Source organism: Dreissena polymorpha, unplaced genomic scaffold (assembly GCF_020536995.1).
Source record: "Dreissena polymorpha isolate Duluth1 unplaced genomic scaffold, UMN_Dpol_1.0 chrUn075, whole genome shotgun sequence".
Classification (NCBI taxonomy): Eukaryota; Metazoa; Mollusca; class Bivalvia; order Myida; family Dreissenidae; genus Dreissena; species Dreissena polymorpha.
Genome location: NW_026273389.1, coordinates 82,132 through 106,398, shown reverse-complemented (window position 1 = coordinate 106,398; position 24,267 = coordinate 82,132). Strand labels below are relative to the sequence as shown.

Here is a 24,267-nt window from a genome sequence, read left to right as displayed (position 1 = left end):
ATGCGGGCAGTCTTTCTAGATGTATCTCATTTCCAGTCACATCTTCGAGACTATTGTGTGATGGTGTCAACATACAACACATCAGTTGTGACTTACATCCAGGCACAGTGGGAACACATTCTCACTCCCTGTATCTGGAAACCAGGCAATTACTTGTTCTTTGCAAGACGAACAACATTTTTCTTCTAGCCAAATATATTCTAGGTTGCCGCAACGCCCTGGTGGATGGTTTGTCTCACAATCACCAGCTACTTTCATCAGGAAGTGGCCAATCAGATCTTTCTCATGTTTGGTTATCCACTGGTCGACCTATTTGCGACCAGAAACAACCACATACTTCCTCTGTATGCGAGTCCAGTTTACGATCCAGCAGCGTGGTCAGTAGACGCGCTTTCGTTCTATTGGGACCAACTTTACGCTTACGCCTATCCCCCACCCATTCTGATTCCCCGAATATTGGCGAAAATCAGGGTGAGTTCGTGTCGCATACTCCTGATTGCCGCTTGGTGGCCCAGAAGATCTTGGATCTTCTCAATCTCTTGTGCAATTGTCCCCGGAAAAATCCTTACAGACCAGATCTTCTTTCTCAAAGAGACAGACTACATGCGGATCTAGCAATGTTCCACTTACACATCTGGCCGTTATCAGGCAATCTCTGCAAGAAACGCTTTTCTGTCCGGGCTTAAACCCTCATTGCTTCTGCAAGGAGAAAGTCCACCAGAGCAGTCTATGATGCTCGCTGGAAATTCTTCTCTAATTGGTGTATTCGAGGGAAAATTGATCCCCTCAATCCCTCTGCTAGACGCATAGCGGATTTTCTTATCTATCTTTCTGTTGATAAGAAACTTTCTCTTAGCTCCATCGAAGGATATAGATCTATGATTTCCCATACATTGGCTATTCGTAAGTCATCACAAGTCTTTGCTGATCCGATGATTACGGAACTGATACGAGCTATGGTACTCAAACGTCCTGTTTTTTGGACACTTGCTCCTAAATGGGATTTAGCTTGTGTTCTTTGTTCTCTTACTAAGGCTCCCTATGAGCCTCTCGATAAAGTTTCGTTAGAGTTTCTAACTTTGAAAACTGTTTTCCTTCGTTCGATGACTTCAGCCAAACTGAGAAGTGAAATTCATGCTCTTTCAATCGAGGACAGTCATCTTTGTTTTGATTCCTCCGATGGATTTGTTACTTTGTTATGTCAGCCAGGATTCCTTGCTAAAAATCAGCTCCCCTCTATGGTTTCCAAACCCTTCAAAATTCCAAGTCTTTCTAGGACTTGTGGACATGAAGATGATGATAGATTCCTTTGCCCCCTGCCCAGTTAGAGAGTTGAAGTTCTATCTTTAAAGAGTAAAGTGTATTTGAGGTTCTCGTAAGAGACTTCATTCCGTTATAAGGGGGGGGTGTCGGTGGCTTCTATTTCTCGTTGGGTAGCCTCGACTAAAAAGAAGGCTTACTCTTCTCTCTCATCTAAGGATTTATAAGCTCACCTGATTGCTCAGGTGAGCTTTTCTGACCGGTCTTTGTCCGTCCGTCCATCCGTAAGCATTTACTCGTAAACACTCTAGAGGCCACATTTCTTGTCACATCTTCATGAAACTTGGTCAAAAGCTCTGCCCCAATAAAATCTCGGCCGAGTTCGAAACTGGGTTGTGCCGGGTCAAATACTAGGTCACTAGGTCAAAAAAAGAAAAATCTTGTAAACACTGTAGAAGTCACATTTCATGCCCAATCTTCATGTAACTTTGTCAAAATGTTTGTCTATGATATCTTGGTTGAGTTCAAAAGTGGTTCCAATCCGTTGAAAAACTTAGCCGCCAGTTGGCGGGGCAGTTTTCCTTCTTTGGCTATAGAGAGACATTGTAAACACTCTAGAAGTCACAATTTTTGCCCAATCATCATAAACATTGGTTCAATTGATGTCTCGGACGAGTTCGAAAATGGTCGAGATCGGTGAAAAAACATGGCCGCCAGTGGGCGGGGCATTTTTCTCTATATGTATATAGTGGCAGTTTTCCCTATTTGGCTATAGAGAAACCTTGTAAACACTCTTGAAGTCACAATTTATTCCCAATCATCATGAAAGTTGGTCAAAACATTGGTTATATCGATATCTCGGACGAGTTTGAAAATGGTCCGGATCGATGAAAAAACATGGCCGCCAGTGGACGGGGCATTTTTCTCAAAATGTATATATTGAAAACATGTGAACACAGTAGAAGTTACATTTTTGGCCCAATTTTCATGAAATTTGCTCAGAACATTTGGTACCTTGATACGAGAGTCGAGTTAAAAAATGGTTCCGGTCAGTTGAATAGCATGGCTGCTGGGAGGGGGGCAGTTTTCTCATTATGCCCCCCCCCTTTCGAAGAAAAGGGGGTATATTATTTTGCTCATGTTGGTCCGTCCGTCCACCAGATGGTTTCCGGATGATAATTCAATAGCGCTTATGCCAAGGTGTATGAAACTTCATAGGTACATTGATCATGACTCGCAGATGACCCCTATACATTTTCATGTCACTAGGTCAAAGGTTAAGGTCACGATGACCCGAAAAAGTAAAATGGTTTCCGTATGATTACTCAAGAACACATATGCCTAGGATCATGAAACTTCACAGATACATTGATCATGACTCGCAGATGACCCCCATTGATTTTTAGGTCACTAGGTCAAAGGTCAAGGTCACGGTGACCCAAAGCAGTAAAATGGTTCCCGGATGATAACTCAAAAACGCTTATGCCTAGGATCATAAAACTTCATAGATACATTGATGATGACTCGCAGATAACCCCTTTTGATTTTCAGGTCACTAGGCCAAAGGTCAAGGTCACAATGACTCGAAATAGTAAAATGGTTTCCGGATGATAAATCAAGAACGCTTAGGCCTAGGATCATGAAACTTCATAGGTACATTGATCATGACTCGAAAATGACCCCGAAAAAGTAAAATGGTTTTCGGATGATTACTCAAGAACACTTATGCCTAGGATCATGAAACGTCACAGATACATTGATCATGACTCGCAGATGATCCCTATTGACTTAGGTCACTAGGTCAAAGGTCAAGGTCACGGTGACCCAAAGCAGTAAAATGGTTTCCGGATGATAACTCAAGAACGCTTATGCCTAGGATCATGAAACTTCATAGATACATTGATCATGACTCGTAGATGACCCCTATTGATTTTCAGGTCACTAGGTCAAAGGTAAAGGTCACGATGACCCGAAATAGTAAAATGGTTTCCAGATGATAACTCAAGAACGCTTATGCCTAGGATCATGCAACTTCATAGGTACATTATCATGACTCGAAAATGACCCCTAGTGATTTTCAGGTCACTAGGTCAAAGGTCAAGGTCACAGTTCCAAAAAACGTATTCACACAATGGCTGTCAAGGTCACGGTGACTCATCTTAGAAAAATGGTTTCCGGATGATAACTCAAGAATGCTTACGCCTAGGATCATGAACTTTCATAGGTACATTGATCATGACCCGCAGATGAAAGAATGGTGAAACTTGACCAGGATGTTTGTCTGGACAATATCTAGGTCAAGTTTGACATTTGGTAAAGATTGAATGAACCTACTCCTCTCAGGTGAGCGAACTTGTTATCAGTCCCCTACCGGTTTCACCGGAGGGGTCTTGTGGTTTTCGCTCTGTGCGTTTGTGAGTCTGTCACACTTTTCTGGATCCTGCGATAACTTTAAAAGTTCTTAATAGTTTTTCATGAAACTTGGAACATGGATAGATGGCAATATGGACATTATGCACGTCATTTCGCTTTGTTCCTATGTCAAAAATTATGGTTGCTATGTCAACAAATAGACTAGAAATACTGCTAAAAATGGTGTTTTTGTCTTGATCCTGCGTTAACTTTAAAAGTTCTTAATATATTTTCATGAAACTTAAAATGTGGATAGATGGCAATATAGACATTATGCACGTCATTTCATTTTGTCCCTACGTCAAAACATTTGCTTGCTATGGCAACAATTAGACTAGAAACACTGCTGAAAATGTTTTTCTGGATCCTGCGATAACTTTAAAAGTTCTAAATATTTTTTCATGAAACTTGAACCGTGGATAGATGGAAATATGGACATTATGCACGTCATTTCATTTTGTCCCTAGGTCAAAAATTGTGCTTGCTATGGCAACAAATAGACTAGAAATACTGCTGAAAATGGTGATTTTTTTCTGGATCCTGCGTTAACTTTAAAAGTTTTTAATATTTTTTTCATGAAACTCGAAACGTGGATAGATGGCAATATGGACATTATGCACATCATTTCATTTTGTTCCTACGTCAAAAAGTATGGTTGATATGCTGAACAAAAAGACTAGAAATACTGCTGAAAATGGTGTTTTTCTGGATCCTGCGATAACTTTAAAAGTTTTTAATATTTGTTCATGAAACTTGGAACATGGATAGATGGCAATATGGACATTATGCACGTCATTTAATTTTGTTCCTACGTCAAAAAATCTGGTTGCTATGGCAACAAATACAAAAACAATTCTGACAATTGTGGAATTTCTGACAATGGTGGAGCCCCCATACTATTCACCCCTCTCCACCCTACCCATCCCTCCTCTTTGATTGAAGTATTGAGGATGGCCCATTCACCTTTAAAAAGAAAAATAGATGAGCGGTCTGCACCAGCTAGGCGGTGCTCTTGTTGAATTTAACAACATCGGAAAATGACCAATGGAATTTTCTCTTTGTTTTCCAAAATCCGAAATCTACATCCATTGTTTTGTTTCTTTCAGGAGTGTGAGACCTTGTTGGACCCCAAGAACGCTGCGCCTGGACAAGAAAACTTTGCACCCAAGGCCTCCATCATGAACTTTGCAATCAATGGAGGCACGGACAGTTTTGTCAATGAAGTGAGTATCAATGTAGGCACGGACAGTTTTGTCAATGAAGTGAGTATCAATGGAGGCACAGGCAGTTTTGTCAATGAAGTGAGAATCAATTGAGGCACGGACAGTTTTGTCAATGAAGTGAGTATCAATGGAGGCACAGACAGTTTTGTCAATGAAGTGAGTATCAATGGAGGCACAGGCAGTTTTGTCAATGAAGTGAGTATCAATGGAGGCACGGACAGTTTTGTCAATGAAGTGAGTATCAATGGAGGCACGAACGGTTTTGTCAATGAAGTGAGTATCAATGGAGGCACGAACGGTTTTGTCAATGAAGTGAGTATCAATGGAGGCACAGGCAGTTTTGTCAATGAAGTGAGTATCAATGGAGGCACAGGCAGTTTTGTCAATGAAGTGAGTATCAATGGAGGCACGGACGGTTTTGTCAATGAAGTGAGTATCAATGGAGGCACGGACAGTTTTGTCAATGAAGTAAGTATCAATGGAGGCACAGGCAGTTTTGTCAATGAAGTGAGTATCAATGGAGGCACAGGCAGTTTTGTCAATGAAGTGAGTATCAATGGAGGCACCGACGGTTTTGTCAATGAAGTGAGTATCAATGGAGGCACAGGCAGTTTTGTCAATGAAGTGAGTATCAATGGAGGCACGGACGGTTTTGTCAATGAAGTGAGTATCAATGGAGGCACAGGCAGTTTTGTCAATGAAGTGAGTAGTGTCACTGGGGGTGAGAGTAGGCTTATAATTGGCTTTACCAGGGATTTTTTCCTGTCTTCTTGAAGTGGCCATTATCCCCTAAATTTGTGGGAAAATGAGGCTGAACTTTACAAAAATGTGAAAAAATGTGTTGCAAGCTTTGCCAAATTAAAGCAAATGCGTCACAAACTTTTTAACATTGTAAAAATTGTATTCGCAAATTTTCAAAAATATTAAATTTTGAATTGTCAACCTCTCAAAATTGTGAAGAACTTCCATTGTCCAAGAAGGAAAAAAAGCCTTGTTGGATAATTTCAGGTGAATTAGTTAGATGAGAAACATGTATATTGTTGCATAATTTACCAAAAGAATTAGGATTGAGTTGTTGATTGAATAGCACATGCCATTGACTGACAAATTTAATTGACTGATAAAGTAAAGTTATTTGCAGATGAATAGGTCTCTTTGATTACTTTTTTGCATTTGTTTCAGATGAATATATCCGAAGAGATTGCAAAGAACTCGATATGGAAGAATATTCAGTCCGGAGAACGTCAGAACAATAGTGATTCATCCTTGAATATGAACTCCAGCAGTAAAAGGTGAGCCAGAGTTATAAAACTAACATGTTGCCTGTGGTTGCCCACTTTTTTTGTCCTCCAGTTTATACTGGGGGACATATTGTTTTTGCCCTGTCTGTTTGTTGGTTTGTTTGTTTGCGTCAAACTTTAACATTGGTTATAACTTTTGCAATATTGAAGATAGCAACTTGATATTTGGCATGCATGTGTATCTCATGAAGCTGCACATTTTGAGTTGTGAAAGGTCAAGGTCATCATTCAAGGTCAAAGGTCAAATATATGGGGGGACATAGTGTTTTACATAGACATCTTGTTGTGTATATACTTCTCGTACATGGGATATATGATTTAATTTTATTGTGTAGTTGAAAGAAATCTAGGGGCCTACCACTTTTGTAAGGGGCCATAGTATATACGACCCTAGCTAATTCATGTTCCCGGTGAGTTATTGATTGCTTGCTTGGCTGTTTTATGTATTCAAGTTTTTTGTCCAAATAAATGTGTTCAATTTATGTTGTTTTGTTCATTGAAGTGATTAAAGTGTGTATTTAAAAAATGATTGTTTGATGGCATGATTTGCCCTTATCCCAGGAGATTTTGAGTCACTTTTCCATAGACCTGATAGAAGTATCCTGTATGTGTTTTTGTTTGGAAGACTCCAATAAACGGGGGGTGTAAATAAAGCTTAACCCTGTCATTATCATACTCCATGTCAAACATTATTATTTGAATGAACAACCATTTGTGCTCAAAATGGGTCGTTTGTGAATTGACCCCTAATTATTGGGGTATTCCAAACAGTATTGTTTCCAGTGCTACATGCATGTAATTATATTCCGATGGAGTGGAGCAGGGTTGCTCAGATGGTAGAGCACAGTTTAATTCCTGGCCTGGTATTATCACTATTTGTGTTGTGATTTGTCATGAAATCACTGGTTAACCAGGCTACCCTGCACACCTGTAAGCTTGTTGAGTGATTGACATGATGGCAACGAAATACTTGTGAAAATGGGAAAAATGGACTCAAACTAAGCTAACATATATATATAATGGCATAGCTGCTCATGCTTAATGTAAATGTGACATAAAAGCATTGTAAAATTTGTGTCTTCACATGAAAATATTTATATCAGCGTTTAAACTTTTCTTCATTTTTCTTTAGCGTTTTCAAGCATGGCACTCCGGTAGTTTTGAAAGTGAAAAGGTATTCACAAGAGTATTCTCCCTTGGCATGATTTGTTGTGAGGATTTCAAAGTCACCATAAATAAAGTCGATAGTTCAAAATTTGCGTTTTGTGATGGCAATTAAAAACTTGATGTAATCTTTGGATGATTTAAATATATTGAATTTTAAAAATAGATTTATTAATCCACTATGCATGAAGTAGCAACTCGGACAATATTTGATTTCAAACTTAAATACATCTTTGATATATTTAAATAAATATAATTTAAAAGCAGATTTTTGAAAAACAGTGTGCATGAAGTAGACACTCAGAACGTATTTTATGTTCAAACTTACTAATATCTTTGATATATTTAAAAAAATATAATTTAAAAGCAGATTTATGAAAAACAGTATGCATGAAGTAGACTCTCAAAAAGTATTTGATGTTTAAACTTAATAATATCTTTGATTTATTTAAATAAATATAATTTAAAAGCAGATTTATGAATGCACTCTGCATGAAGTAGACCCTCAGAAAACGTATTGATGTCCACTGTTTAGTTGACTTTTTTTCTTAAAATGAAGTTAACTAGACTTAAATGTTAGTGTGCTTCATTTATTGACCGATGAATTGTTAACTGTTCTTAAACTGTAGCGTAGTCCAGCGAAAAGACATATGTGTCAACAACAATGAGTTAAATAAGTTGTTTTAAATAATTTGCATAATTAGATTTTAGCCTTACGGTGGGAAAAGGGCACTTAACACATGTGTATTAAGTGTCATCCCAGATTAACATAAGCAGTCTGCACAGCTAATCAGAAGCAAAGCTTCCCGCTTTTGTGGTATTTTTTGTTATGCCCCCAGATTGAATGATCGGGGGTATATTGTTTTTTGCCTGTCTGCCTGTTTGTCTGTCTGTCTGTCATTGTATGTGTGTGTCTGTCCCAAAACTTTAACCTTGCTCACAAAATGAAAACTCTTGTGTCTATGTTCTTTAAACTTCACATGTGCATGCATCTTATTGAGATCTACAATCAAACATGGTTTGAGGTCACTAGGTCAAAGGTCAAGTTCACTGTGACCTTTACATTCAAAATATACCCTTGTTTCTAAAATAGCTGATGTGCGGCTTCAAAGCGCAGTAGGGGGCATTGTGTTTCACAACCACGGCTCTTGTTTAAGTGTAGTTTCTTGTAAATGAAAATCCAATTAAGTCCCAAAGTATCCTTTCCTGATTAGCCTGTGTGTACTGCACATGCTAATTTGTGAAGACTTTTTAAGCACAAGTCCAATTTTCCCAGAATGCGACTCACTTATTCTTATAATCTTCTTTGAGAAGATTTGACAACTTATTTCAATGTTGTGTTTGAATAATTTAAATAATTTAATTAAACATTGTTTTACCGTGGACGAGTATTCTAATCATAAACGTATTATCAAAGTTATTGTCTCGCTTTAAGTGATTAGTAATCAGTAAAGGCCAAAATATTTTGACTTTGCAGAAAAAAAAATTACATATATCATTTTGTTTCAAATCATTATTTTCATTTCCTAAATTATGTACTTACCTGACATATGTACTTTAGGATTCTATCTCGGCCCGAAAATAACTCGCTATACGGTAGGCGCCGCATAATAGACGACTACCGGAAATAAACAACTTTCGCGCATGCGTATCGTAGTTTCCTCTCCGCACGACCTCATGCTCGAATCACTTTTCTTCTCGGCGCCTTCGAAGGCGTTTGTTACTCGCTATTTTTCAGCATGGCTGAAGTGTTTGTTAAAAATAATAATAATCGTTCTCCGTTTGTGGATAACGAGGAAGAAGATATGGGACACAGTGACGTGAGTAATAACACAGTGTCTGGCAAGCAGAAAAAAAGACGTTCCAAAGTAGACTTATTAGAGGAACGTTTTGACGAGAAATACGGTAAACTTGAAAATACTTTACACAATATTGTTTCATTGTTGCAATGCCAGTCACAAAGACATGGTAATTCAACGCAGGGGAATGGCAAAAGCCCCAATTATGACCAGGGGAGTGATACAAGCCCCAATTTTGAAGAGAGGACTGGGCAAAGTTCCACAAGTAATCGTCAAGATGATGTACTTTCCATTCATCCTGCTTCCTCTGAACATTTTTCGTTGTCTGATTCAGAAGAAGAAGACACAGAGCACAGTGCTAGTGTACGCAGGTGTTTGAAAGACATTTTTGGAGAAGATGCATGTTTGAAAAAAGATGCACAAAAGCCAACTGGCATTTGCTTAGAAAATTCGCAGAAAGAAATTTGGGAACAAAGCTATCGGTCTAAAACACCAAATAATGTAACAGCTTTTTCAGAAGAGTGCAAAGATTTATTTCCAGTTGATGAAGACACTGAACATTTTTTACGTGTACCTACATTGGACGATATTGTAGACACGTGTCTAACAAAGAAGTTTGGTTCTAGAGCTTCATTCGCTAAACATGGAACTTTTCTGTTCTCACAACCAAACAAAATGGTGGAGAAGACCGCATACAGAGGACAGCAAAGTGTCTACATGGGTATTGTTACACAGATGTACATGCAGCAAGCTCTTGCAATGTTAATGGACATGGTTACAGATAAACCAGACATTGAGAAAAAAGTGAAGGACATTTTCGCTTTATCCACACGAAGTCTAGATCAATTTGGTAGAGCAGGAGCATTTTTTCATATCATTCGTAGACAAGTCACAATGAGCGAGACTTCTTTATATGAACTTGATGATTCAAGGACAATCAGTAACCTACCCTTGAGAGGGGACGGGGTGTTTGGTGAAGAATTGGAAAAGACTCTCAAACAAAAGAAAGACAAAAGAAAAACACTTGAAGAGTTATTGCCAGAAAAATTGCAAAAGAAGGAAACATATAAGAGGAAAGCCAGTGAACAGACAGAACAGCAAACATCTGTCAAAAGACAATATGTAAAGACAAATACAAGAATGGGTGTTCAGCCAAATGAATACAATAGAGCGCCACCTACATTTCGCATTCCAAAATACAATGCGGACTCACGAAGTACTTTTCGAACAGAGCACAGAGCTGGTGGCTCGAGAGGTCGGGGCAACTATGCAGCCAATAACAGACCAAGGGCTACAGTTGCCAAGGTTAGTAAACAATGACCAGTCAGGTCTGTTAATGTTGCGACCGGAGATACCAGTAGGGGACAGATTAACTCATTTTCAAAAAAATTGGCAGTTGATTACAACAGACAAATGGGTTTTATCAATTATAAAAGAGGGTTACAAATTGGAATTCATAAAGAAACCAATTTTTCAGGGTATAAAACAAACTCATGTCAGTATCGAAAACGAACATATTATGCAGGAAGAAATAGATTCTTTAATGCAAAAAAATGCTATAGAAATCGTACCGAAAACAAATTGGACGACAGGTTTTTACAGTACTCTATTTTTAGTCAAGAAAAAGACAGGAGATTTAAGACCAGTCATAAATCTAAAACCTCTAAATCGGTACCTCCGAAAGCAACATTTCAAGATGGACACATTGACAAAAGTGTTAAATCTAGTTCAAAAGAACGATTGGGCGATATCTTTCGACTTAAAAGACGCTTATTTTCACATAGGCATATTCAAGAAACACAGAAAATTCCTCAGATTTGCATGGAAGGGGAAAGTTTTCCAATTCAAAACATTATGTTTCGGACCAACTGTCTCTCCACGAGTTTTCACAAAAATATTGTCAGTTGTTGCAGCTTATCTAAGAGTAAAAGCCATACGATTAGCAGTGTATCTGGACGACTGGATACAACTGAATCAAGAAAGACAAATATTACTAACAGAAAGAGAGATAACGCTCAATCTTCTTCTGAATCTAGGTTTCATAATAAACAAAAACAAATCCACTCTCATTCCTGTACAGATTCTGACATATTTAGGAACAGTTTTTCAATTAAAGAAAGGCCTGGTTTATCCGACGGCAGAAAGATTTCAGAAATTAGTGAAGGCAATTCATCTACTAATCAATGGTTACACAAAAGCAAGACAATATTTGGTAGTTCTTGGAATGATGGCATCCACACTAGAAATTGTACCAAATGCAAGACTGTATATGAGACCCCTTCAAATGCATTTGTTACGAAACTGGAGTCCAGCCAGAATGTCTCTGCACTGGGAGGTCCCATGTACACAGTCTGTGAAATCCAGTCTCCATTGGTGGTTACATCAAGCCAATTTTCAAAAAGGGGTGTCTTTGCAACCAATTCAACCGCAGATAACAATGACTTGCGATGCATCAATGGTGGGATGGGGTGGTTTTGTGAACAACAAAGTAGTACAGGGTGTTTGGTCCAGGAACCAGAGTACAGAGCATATAAATTATCTGGAATTGAAGGCGGTACATCTGTCATTGGAAAATTTTGTTCCGATATTAAAGAACAAACATGTATTGATTCGATCGGACAATTCCAGCACAGTTCAATATCTGAACAAACAGGGAGGTACAAAATCGATGAGACTTTGCGAATTAGCTCAGAGAATCTGGTTCCTAGCTCTACACCACAATATGAAATTGAAATCAGTACATATCAAGGGGCAGACAAATGTATTAGCGGATTTTCTCAGCCGACACCAACTTCAGTCTACAGAATGGTCACTGAACAAGACTGTAGTGAACCATCTGTTTTGGATGTGGGAGACTCCGCTAATAGATTTGTTTGCGACAGCAGAGAACAAACAATGTCCAGTGTTTTGCTCATGGAATCTAGATACATTAGCACTGACACAGGATGCTCTGTCCATAAGTTGGGAAGGCATGATGGCATATGCATTTCCACCCATAAGTCTGTTGGGCAAGGTACTCAAACACATGATGAAGTTTCAGTGCGAATTGATTCTGATAGCACCAATGTGGGAACGTCAGCATTGGTATCCAATGATTCTTCAGTTGTTGATAGCTCCACCAGTCAAGCTTCCAGAAATGGAAGATTTATTGGTTCAGAAAGGGATGTTACATCCGAATCCAAAACTTCTAAAACTGACTGCATGGAGATTATCGACAAACGGTATGAAACAGAAGGATTTTCTAGACAAACTAGAAAATTATTGTGTTCATCATGGAGAATCGGAACTCAGAAAGATTATAGATGTAAATTTAGGAAATTCCATAGCTGGTGTGGTAAAAGACAAATTGATCCCTTTACTCCATCTTTAAATAACTGTGCTAATTTTTTAGCTGATCTATATAAAGATGGTTTAAAATACAAAACAATTTCAGGCTATAGATCAATGATGTCTTCTATGTTGAACCCGGTGGACAGAATACCAGTGGGTCAACATCCCTATATTATTCGTTTACTGAAAGGCATTTTCAATGAAAGGCCACCAGTGAAAAGACTTGTACCTGAATGGAATTTATTGTTTGTTTTAGATGCCCTCAAGCAACCACCGTTTGAGCCAATAAAGACAGCCAGTTTAAAGTATGTAACTTACAAGACAGTTTTTCTCATAGCAATTACAACTTTTCGCAGATGTGGGGATTTACAATCTTTGACATTGGGAGAAAATTCTGTGAATGTACAAGCAAAAGGTGTAACTTTCATAAGGCATGGTTTATCGAAACAGGACAGAGGTTCACATCAGAGCAATACTATTTTTATTCCTGCTTTTCCAAATAACAAGTTGTTGGATCCAAAACGAGCATTGACTTATTATCTGAAATCAACAGAAAAATTTAGGAATTCAAAAGAGAAGGACTCTTTGAAATTATTTTTAACTGTAAATAAACCGCATAGAGCGGCTTCAAGTCAGACAATTTCGTCATGGATTGTTAAGACTATTCAAAAGTCATACAAAATGAAAAAAGTGTATGCATCTAAAGTTAAAGGTCATTCAACTAGGTCAATCGGACCATCATGGGCTCTTTTTAAGGGAGCTCCATTGAAAGATGTTTTAGACAGTGCGGATTGGAGTAGATCATCTACTTTTGTGAAGTTCTATTTTAAAGATGTATCATTTGATTTTCTTAAAGAATAATGTTTTTCTCCCCGGCGAGTTATTTTCCGGAAAATGAACTGTTTTTAAGTCAACAGTATGGAACATATCATATATATGATGGCCACAAGTAGTGGTTTATCCATCATATATTTGTTTTAAATATATTGTTTAAATATGTGGAAAAGTGAATAAGAATACATGATTTGTGCTGTGTACAGTTATTATTGTGTATATAAGAGGGACTGTTGTAGCAGTTTTTATGAAATAGAAGATATAGAAAACTCTGGAATGAGAAGATCTACTATAATTGTTGGAGTGGTCAGAAAGTACCTGAACCCGCCTCCAAAGAGGGACTGCTTTGGGAAGGAATCCTAAAGTACATATGTCAGGTAAGTACATAATTTAGGAAATGAAATTTCCAAATTTGTACTCAAATTATAATTTTATGAGTAAATTATACTTACCTGACATATGTACAAACCCACCCTTCCTCCCCTCTTTTTCAGACTACTTTCTGAGGCCTTCGAAGGCGCCAAGGAAAGTGATTCGAGCATGAGGTCGTGCGGAGAGGAAACTACGATACGCATGCGCGAAAGTTGTTTATTTCCGGTAGTCGTCTATTATGCGGCGCCTACCGTATAGCGAGTTATTTTCGGGCCGAGATAGAATCCTAAAGTACATATGTCAGGTAAGTATAATTTACTCATAAAATTATAATTTGAGTACAAATTTGGAAATTTTCGTGGTACCAGACGTTTTGTTGATTTCATAGGCTCACAGATCCAGGAATTAAACACAAGCACATCGGAAATATTCTTGTCAAATCCTTTTTTTAAACCATGAAATTTCATGCCAACTAATTAATGAAATTGCAGTATTCATTTTCCAAAACACCAGCGCTTTACCTACATTTGTCTGATGGACTTGACCTCAATTTGTCTGATACACTAGATCTACATTTGTTTGATACACTTGATCTACATTTGTCTGATGCCCTTGACCTACATTTGTCTGATGCACTTGATCTACATTTGTCTGATGCACTTGACCTACATTTGTCTTATGTACTTGATCTACATTTGTCTGATGCACTTGACCTTTTTTTGTCTGGTTCACTTGACCTACATTTGTCTGAGGCTTTTGACCTACATCTGTCTGATACACTTGACCTACATTTGTCTGAGGCAATTGACCTACATTTGTCTGCGACACTTGACCTATATTTGTCTGAGGCACTTGACCTACACTGGTCTGAGGCACTTTATCTACATTTTTCTGAGACATAAACCTTCACTTGTCAGAGACATTTTACTTTCTCTTGTCTGAGGCACTTGATCTATATTTTTCTGGTGCACTTGACCTACATTGGTGTAAGTCCCTTGATTTTCATTTGTCTGAAACACTTTAACTTCACTTGTCTGAGACATTTTACCTTCACTTGTCTAAGGCACTTGATGTACATTTGTCTGAGGCACTTTACACACATTTGTCTGATCACTATTCAGGAAGCACAAGAAGAGGCATAAAAAAGACGGCAACGGTTTCCACGGCACTGGGCTGGCCCCGATACCCAGCTCTCCAACTGAGAAATCCCCCGGAGGAGGGGGGAACGGGAAATCAAAGAAAGGGGTCGCCTTTTACATAGAGGAAGAGGATAGTGACAAGGATGAGAAATCAAGATGCATGCATATACCAGAGATAATGGTGGATCCACCGAGCTATTCCTCTATAGATAGTGCTATCTCGAAGGCTAAATACTAAAAATTGTAAGGCTAAATTGTATGGATTTAAGATAATTGTAAGTCACAGCTCTAAGAATAATAAGATAATTGCTAGGCAAAATTCTGAGGACCTTAAAATTATTTTTTTATTATTGATATCTGTGTCCATATACCGGAGATACTTGTAGATCTGCCGAGCTATTCCTGTATAGAAAGTTCAAACTCTAAGGCAAAGTTCTAAGAATGTTCATGTTATTGTGAGGCAAAGAATTTTAAGATAATATTAAGGAAGAATTCTCAGATAATTATATAAAAATAATTGTATGATAATTGATATATGTGCTAATGTTTGTCTCAAGGCAAAATGTATAAAGTTAACTCAAGAGCATTTTTTTCTTAGAATTTTAAGATCATTGGTCTATTAAAATGTTTTCATTTCAAGAATTTGAGACGCCTACGCATAGATTTTATGCTGTCTACCTAGCGCTTTGGAGGTCAAGAGTTCGATACTCCCTGTTGGGGAGTTCTTTAGATTTCCACTATATACACTCAAATCTGGTTCTATCCAGGAAACAGACTCGCGAGCGTTTCAGATAAGCCTAAGGCTTTTGATGCAATCCAGCTGAAATAAATATGTTTAAAGAAAGTGAAGTGGAATCAGTTTCACTTTATTTTTTAATTTTCAACAGGAATGCTGTTGGTGCAGTGTATAGAGACATTGTATTAGATGTGGTTTGAAGTTGATCACTAGATTGCAGTATATGCATATTAGTATTTAGAAGGGAGATTCAAGATTCTTGAAAATATGAAATATTCATTCCATTTCATGTAAATTTGAATCATTCTGTTGTGGCGTTCTTTAAACTCTAAAGATAACTTTCATTAGTTGTAGATTATCGTCTTTGGTAGCGAAACGTATAATAACTGTGTGGTTTTTAAAAATGTGTGTATTTCAAATCAAAATTAATCTTAAAATGTTCCTGGAAAATAACCTTATACAGATGTGTATTGTTTCAGTATCCATACATAAATGTATGAATTCCATACATTTCTGAATTCCATCTGAAAAAATCCAAAAAATGTACGTACGTATTCATGTAACTTTATCATATATCTTCATTTTGCAGATATGTTCCAAATGAAAAAGAGGGTTCATTTGACTGCAATGTCCACGATTGAAAATGCCAAAGTTCCTGAAATCGAAATAATATGTGGTTCATTTGTCATGAGAAATTATGTCTGTTTTGCTGTGTATACTATTTATACATATTGTTCAATGCATTGACTTCTATGATCATGATTATTTATACGTAATGTTGTTTTTTAGGTGATTGAAATGCAATATGTGAACAAGTTATTCAATTGCGATTTCTTTTCTGTTAAAAAGAAGCGTGGCTGTTGTTTTTTGATGTTGGAAATATTCATGATTGCTTGTTGATGTTTAATTTATGTTGATTATATTCAAGGATTAAATTATTACAATATTTCCATGGCGTGGTGTTTTAGTCAGAATAAAGTGATTTAATTATTAATAGCGATTTAATTATTTATATTGATAATACTATATTATGTTTTTGACCTGATTACATTTTTATCTATTTCAATGCAACTTGTGAATGAAAATGTGTAGATGTACTAGTGTGTATGTGACAATTTTATAGTCCTACAAACATTATCAATTAAAAACAATTAAGTCTCAACATTTGATCATTAAATAAAACTGAAGTTAGGATTTCTCTAAGACTCTATACAACTTTTAAAGTGTGTAAGTTGTCAATTGTGTGCCATACAGGTGTGCTAGAAATTGTAGTACACGTGATGTTGATAGTTTTGGTTGTTTAACATTAATGTAGACATGTATGTGTACTTAGTACCTGTGTGCATGAGGTGAAATATAAAAAAATTCTTTTCATCAAAGTATTGAGATGTGAAAACACGTTACAAAAGTTTAGGTTTTGATTTAAAAAAAGATTGATGTATGAAATAAAAGACTTAATTTTTTGTTATTTAGAAATGTGTTTATTAGTTATTGATTCTTTTTAGTTGCTTCTTTATATTCTGAAATTTTATTTGAATTTTTCTTTTGTTATTGTTAGCTTCTCTACACATCTTGTTAAAATTATTGCGTTGGATGTAATTTTCTCTTGTTAGCTTTTGTAATACATCGGGACTTAATTTTAAAGTTTTAGTATGCTCTCCCAAAATTTATTTTGGGGTGAGCATATAGTTGCCGCTTCGTCCGTCCGTCCGTGTGTCCGTGAGTCCGTCAGTGCACAATTTTTGTCCGGGCTATTTCTCAGCAACTAATGACCGGAATTCAATGAAACTTTATGGGAAGCTTCACTAGCAAAAGGAGATGTGCATATTATCAGCGGGTTCTGGTCGTATGACTATTCACAGAGGCATGGCCCTATGACATTTTCCATTAACTGTACATATAGTGCAATTCTTGTCCGGGCTATTTCTCAGCATCTAATGACTAATGACTGGAATTCAATGAAACTTTATGGGAAGCTTCACTACCAAGAGGAGATGTGCATATTATCAGCGGTTCTGGTCGGATGATTTTTCACAGAGTTATGTCTCTTTGAAATTTTCCATTAACTGTACATATAGTGCAATTCTTGTCCGGGCTATTTCTCAGCAACTAATGGCCGGAATTCAATGAAACTTTATGGGAAGCTTCACTACCAAGAGGAGATGTGCATGTTATCAGCGGGTTCTGGTCGGATGATTTTTTACAGAGTTATGGCCCTTTGAAATTTTCCATTAACTGTACATATAGTGCAATTCTTGTCCGGGCTATTTCTCAGCAACTCATGACCGGATTTCAATGTAACTTTTTGGGAAGCTTCACTACCAAGAGGAGATGTGCATATTATTAGCGAGTTCTGGTCCGATGATTTTTCTTAGAGTTATTGCCCTTTGAAATTTTCTATAAAAAATTATTGTCCCCCCAACTACTGTGCCCTCAAGACGTTTCCTTTTATCTGAATATTTAGTGCAATATTGTGACCAAAAAACTTTTGGGGAGCATCACCCGTCACCGACGGTTTCTTGTTTATTATAGTGTCAAGTACTTTAAAGGGGGAGGGGGGGTCGGAACATTGCACTGTTTTATATCCTTAATATTTCCGTATTAAATGCAACGTTTGGTGTCTGAGCAATCGGAAACATACATGTATATAAACTTATTAATATAATTAAATGTGACTTAGTTCAGTTATTTTCACTGTTAATTGTGTTCTTATTGTTACTTCCGTATTATATCATTATTTAAGTGCTGTATCATTTTAATTTACCATCATTTCCAGATTCAATCATCACAATTTATTCGTTTCTAAAATTAAGTGTTTTTTCAACATTTGTTGATTATTTTAGGTATGGAGTCGTTTGTATTCAACTTACACTATGGCAATGCTTTTGTTAATTGAGTTGACTTGTTTATTTGTAATTCTTGTAGTTTTCAAATATGTTATTTCTATACAAAGTTGCAGGTCAAAATATTTTTTTATGTAAAATACGCTCATGAAATCTAAGAATCTTTATTTCCTTGTTATTCTCTTCCTATATGGTACATTTCTTCGTTTAAGTCATCTTGAATTCACATCGAGTCTACCAATTTCTGTACTTACTCTGCTATTGCCTAACAACCATTAACTTCTCAGTCTTAAGCGGCACGTTCTTGGAAAACGGGGCTTAATGCGTATGCTTACCTGGGACAAAGTTTTGCGCATGAATACAGCCCGCTATTTCTCCTCAGATGCTGATTTTTGTCTTGTTTTTCTCCTTCCATTCTTGTTCTAGAAATCCCTGTATGGGGCATAGTCTAACATTTCTGAAATAATAACACATTAAATGTTTAGCAGTTGATGTAGAAATGTTGCATTTGTTAAGTAATGTTATGTTCTTGGAGTGGAAACGTTAGTTCTGTTGTTTGCTTCATTTTTCTTCATACAATTATTTTCCCAGATTTCATGATAAACAATGATTGTCTTCATTTTAATGTAATAATTGAATATAATTTTTAAGACGCCATTGTTATTGAAGCAATATGAGAATGCAATACCCATGTGTTTTGTGTGCGCATCTTTTTCATGAACATTGAAGACTTACTTATAAGATCACAGAGGTCTGTTTTGGTTCGTTAGAGGTCAATCTTTATCAATTCTGCATTGAATCAAAAGCAACATTGATTATGAAACACGCTATACATCTGAATACAAAGAAGAACAGAATTGTTGTTTTATTGTTATCCCCGCCGAAAAAAATTTGGAGGGGATATAGTAATTGCTCCTGTCCGTTAGTCTGTCAGTCCGAAACTTTGTCCGGAGCATAACTCCAAATCTATTCAATGGATTTACTTTAAACTTAGAATATAAACAGATGGCAACTAGAAGAAGTGCAGTAACCAAGAACCATAACTCTATCTACCTTAGTTTTTTAATGATCTCCCCTTTTATATAACTTAAAGTAAATTTTTGTCCGGAGCATAACTCTAAATATAACTTTACTTGAAACTTAAAATATAAACAAATGGCAACTAGGAGAAGTTCAGTGACCAAGAACCATAACTCTATCTACCTTAGTTTTTTAATTATCACCCCTTTTATATAATTTTAAAGTACATTTTGGTCCGGAGCATAACTCTAAATCTACTGAAAAGATTTACTTGAAACTTGAAATATAAATAGATGGCAAGTAGGAGAAGTGCAGTGACTAAGAACCATAACTCTATATACCTTAGTGTTTGAATTATCTCCCTTTATTTAATTTCAAAGTATATTTTTGTCCGGAGCATAATGAATTATCTCCCTTTATTTGTTTTTACAAATAGTATTCTACTCTCTAAAACAAATGTTGTCATACAAGCAAACACATTTCGGCAGGGGATCTGGCACTACTGTGACAAGCTCTGTGACAATTTCTTGTTTATATGAAGAAATAGTAAATATAATACTTGTGCTTGCATAATTTATTTACCAATTGTGCATGTTGTTCTGATGTTTGCAATAATTCTTTGTCTCATCAAGTTTGTTTTGTTTTGAAAAATCCTTAAACCTTGTAATGTAAAACACAGTATTAAGTGATTTTCTATTTATGTACACAATTATTCCTAGTATATACGATTTTAAGCCCAAGCTAAACAGGTTTTACAACTGAATGAGCAGCCATTTTAGTCTAGATTATGTTATTTAACTATGTGTGTTTTATCTTGTTTATTCATATTTTATTATCTTGTATTGTTCTGCTTTTCCCAGGTGCACGCATTGCATAATATTTTACAGTGTTTACAAAGAATTCCATTAACGCTTAAAAATCACAGTTGTTTTCTTTTAAAGCTTTACTATTTTATTTTTTTGTATGGACTTTCATTTGTCATTATTTATTTTATGTTTTATTGCTTCTTCATGTGCTGTTTTATTGTTGCCAATATTGCTATTTATTTAACAATACTTTGTTTTATCTGTACGTAACTACAAAAATGTTTTAATATTTTATAACTGGAGGCTTCGACTTTTGTTTGACCTCATTTTGATTTTATTTGAATATTTTTAATTCATAACATATTATTACACGTAATGTATCTGAACATTGATTGTTCTTCAAGTTTGTTTATGTTTTGTATTTTTCCCGATGTTACTTGCAGTGAATTATTTTTGGGGTTAAACAGTCATCACTTAACAATGTACTGTTTTTAAAACTTTATTTTCGTGAAAAAAGCTTAATGTTAGTTTTTTGTACAAACTTATGCGTACATTCAAAATACTTAACTTTAATTCAGCAGTTTTATTTTTTGGACTGTTTTTTCTTTCAGACCAAATTATGTTTTGAATTGTTAAGCTCACACAGTGCTCGTGCTGTGCTATAATGGTCACCCTATCTCGGATGTCGTGTGTTGTGCGTTGTGAGTAGTGTATCATACAACTTTTAGACTTGCCTCTCTGAAGGCCATATAATATTCAATCTTGAAGAAACTCGGTCAGAATGTATATAATGACAATATCTAGAGTTAAAATCTAGGCCATGTGTGTCCAAACATAAGGTCGCTTTGTAAGAAAAACATTTTTAACTCTCTAAAGCCCACATTTATTATTCATTGTTGATGGAATATGATCAGAATATTTGTCATCAACATGATCAGAATATTTGTCTTCACAATATTAACGCCAAGTTAGAATCAGAGTCTCATGCGTCAAAAAACTAGATCACATGCTTTCCCAAACTAGGTCACATGTTCAGATCTAGAAAAACATTGATGCCTCTTTGGACGCCAAATGTATTACTCAATCTTAATGAAACTTTGTCAAGATATTTAGCTTGACAATGGCAAGGCCATTTTTGATCAACAAACTAGGTCAACGTGTCAGTATTTGTTGTGACTTAAGCAATTTGGATCATGATTGCCCTCTTGTTAAATTGCTATCACAGTTGTTCGTATGTTTGTATACACAAATGACTTACGAAATGTAGTGTTGGGTCATCATTGCCCTCTTGATAAATTGCTATCACAGTTGTTGGTATTTTTGTAAACACAAATGACTTACAAAATGTAATGTTGCCTCAGTACTCTGAAATATCCTAAAAAACGTTATGTTGCCTTAATGATGACCTTTCAAATCGTATCAATGAGCAATTAAATACAGTTTAAACTGTCATGAATACAGTTAACATTGAAATTTTTCTGAATACGGTTAACATTGTAATTTTTCTTATTGTGCAAAGATATGTTTGCAGAAATCCTGGTTTACACTCATACACATTCTGTAAATAGGACATGTAATGCATACACAGTAAAGAAAACATTAGAATCCTGAAATTACGCAACAAATTTTCTATATTTAGCGTAAATAATGTTCTTTTAAGTGGTGGCCATTTGATGTGGTTTTAGTAAGTCCATTTATTATCTTGTTATGTGCAAGGCTGTCTAGTATTGTTAAGGTAATATGTGGACGTAATGGTGTAAATGGTTTTATTCAGAAGTTTAACTGATTTTTCTAAATATTTTCACAACAAACAGGAAAATAAATTGCTAATTAGATTTGTCATCTTTTAGTACTTCCTTTAGTAACATTTCTATTCTGCAGAACATTATAAGCTTTTTAACTGTTCACATAATGTAAGGGTCCGTAAATTATCGAAATTTGAAGGCGTGTCAGTGGGTGTAATAGTGCATAACGACCCAACAGTGTTTGCGTCATTTAGAATCAGTTTGTTTATGATACATTATGTAGATTCAGTTTATTGATGGTAATTCATGTAGACTCAGTTTGTTAAAGGTACTATGTGCCCATGTGTCTTGTGTTTTGTTGAATAAAAGTGTACACTAGAAAAATGTGTTTGTTGATTTTGTGAAAATTTCAACAAAAAAGCTTATTATAATTGATAAAGAAATAAAATGGGGAATATTTGTTTCTTTTGGTAGATAATTGATTTTTATTTAGGAATCATGAGATAAAATATTATTTTAATTATAATTTAATTTTAATTTTCTTACTGTACTATTTTGAATATTTTTCATGGTCTGGATTGGATGAAAGTCTTATCAACTGAATCAGAATGTGTTTGATATTATGCGTTTTCCATCGGTACATTTTAAAGGACTTTAACATGAGAATTTAAGGGAATGACGTCATCAAGTCAATATAATGATATCATTTAATTGTGAAACAGTAAATTTTTTTTCAATTATTTTCACTTGTATTTACACCCCCACAAACGAAGTTTAGAGGGGTATATAGGAGTGAGCTTTTCTGTCGGTCGGTCGGTTTGTCGGTAGGTCCGTATTAAGTGTCCGCTCTCTAATTCAAATTGTTTTCATCTGGTTTTCAACAAACTTAGTCAGATGTTGTATCTAGATGATATTTAGGTCAAGTTCGAATATGGGTCATGCCGGATCAAAAACTAGGTCAGGGGGTCACTTAGTGCGTTTTAAACATTTAGCATGGTGTCCGCTCTCTAATTCAAGTTGTTTTCATCCGAGCTTCACCAAACTTGGTCAGAAGTTGTATCTGGATGATGTCTAGGCTAAGTTCGAATATGGGTCGTGCCGGGTGAAAAACTAGGTCACGGGGTCACTTAGTACGTTATACACATTTAGCATGGTGTCCGCTCTCTAATTCAAGTAGTTTTCATCCCATCTTCACCACGCTTGGTCAAAAGTTGTATCTAGATGATGTGTAGGTCGAGTTCGAACATGGGCCATGCCGGGTCAAAAACGAGGTCACGGGATCACTTAGTGCGTTTATAACATTGAGCATAGTGTCCGCTGTTTTTTGTGTAGACAACATGCAAAATATTCTGTGTCAGTGCGGCGTGTGGGGGTATACAATAATTTATCAGGAAAAAATACATGATTTTGGAAATGGGTCAATTTCTGAGGGCTGGTATCGAAATACTGCTGGATCAATAGTACGGATGTTAATTTGTCCTGATAAATTATTTTAATAGCTTTCGAAAACTATCGGTGTGTAGTTAATTCGTTAAAAATTGTTCGAGTTACATGGTTTACAGTAAAGATGGTGTAGTTTTATGGCAAATGAAGTTGCACTCCTTGTTTCTGTTATAGCATATATAAAAAATAATAATATAATAATACGGGATTCCCTCCTGTGGTTTTACACGGGGGGGGGGGGGGGGGGGCAAGTGCCCTAGCCGCAAGAAGCTTTTTTGTGTGTGTATTTTGTGATTTCTGACAAAGGAAGTCCCCCCCATACTCCTGCATTTACATTAACAACCATACTGTCTATTTCCACAGGGGGCACCAGTTGTAAGTTATCTCTAAATAATCACTGTACCAACACTCTTTAGTGCGATACCCCTCTTATTAATTATTCATAACTGGAAACTTTAGTATCGTCACATATTTACAGTTTTTAATGTACGTTTGATTTATTTATTAAACATTCAATTAGCCCTGTATACTGTTATGCCTTCCTCTTTCACCATACTATGAGCACTTGTAAGGGCATTCATAAAATTGGTTTGTCCTTACTACAAAATATTACGGTCACATGACATTCATGGTAAAATGTAAACAGAGCAGACGGTAAATGAAATCAGATTTAAAAAATAGATTTTTTGTGCGAATTAGTTTTTCGATAACATTTATTTTGAGAATAATGCAAATAAGATTTTTATCGATTGAATTATTTTTACTTGTAAAATACCTGTTTTTATCTCAATTTACCGAGTTTGACAATTTCCTACAGTGGGAATTTCTTTTCGCAAAAAC

At 36.0% G+C, this 24,267-nt stretch overlaps 2 protein-coding genes across 4 annotated transcripts in view; both read left to right on the top strand.

Moving 5' to 3' along the window:
• The window catches only part of LOC127863991 (electroneutral sodium bicarbonate exchanger 1-like), a 38,731-nt gene extending 16,363 nt beyond the window's left edge, over positions 1–22,368 (top strand). Inside the window, exons 4-7 of one of the 3 annotated variants that reach the window (XM_052403665.1) lie at positions 4,779–4,895; positions 6,078–6,187; positions 14,817–15,077; positions 16,160–22,368. In XM_052403665.1, coding sequence (XP_052259625.1) covers positions 4,779–4,895; positions 6,078–6,187; positions 14,817–15,072 — 483 coding nt within the window. In that variant the 3' untranslated portion in view covers positions 15,073–15,077; positions 16,160–22,368. Of the gene's footprint in view, positions 1–4,778; positions 4,896–6,077; positions 6,188–14,816 lie in introns of all 3 variants that reach the window. The other 2 variants (XM_052403664.1, XM_052403663.1) reach the window with 2 other exon arrangements.
• On the top strand, positions 9,008–14,053 carry LOC127863990 (uncharacterized). Its single transcript, XM_052403662.1, has 3 exons — positions 9,008–10,464; positions 12,746–13,700; positions 13,818–14,053. Exons 1-2 carry the CDS (start codon positions 9,100–9,102, stop codon positions 12,776–12,778), a joined length of 1,398 nt encoding a protein of 465 aa, XP_052259622.1. The 5' UTR covers positions 9,008–9,099; the 3' UTR covers positions 12,779–13,700; positions 13,818–14,053.
• Positions 22,369–24,267: the final 1,899 nt, after the last annotated feature.

Bases quoted from the DNA above. Each gene is read 5' to 3' on its own strand.
- LOC127863990 (XM_052403662.1), top strand. From the start codon at position 9,100: ATGGCTGAAGTGTTTGTTAAAAATAATAATAATCGTTCTCCGTTTGTG. The intron at 10,465-12,745 runs GTTAGTAAACAA...TGTTTGTTTTAG, and splicing joins CAAGGGCTACAGTTGCCAAG to ATGCCCTCAAGCAACCACCG.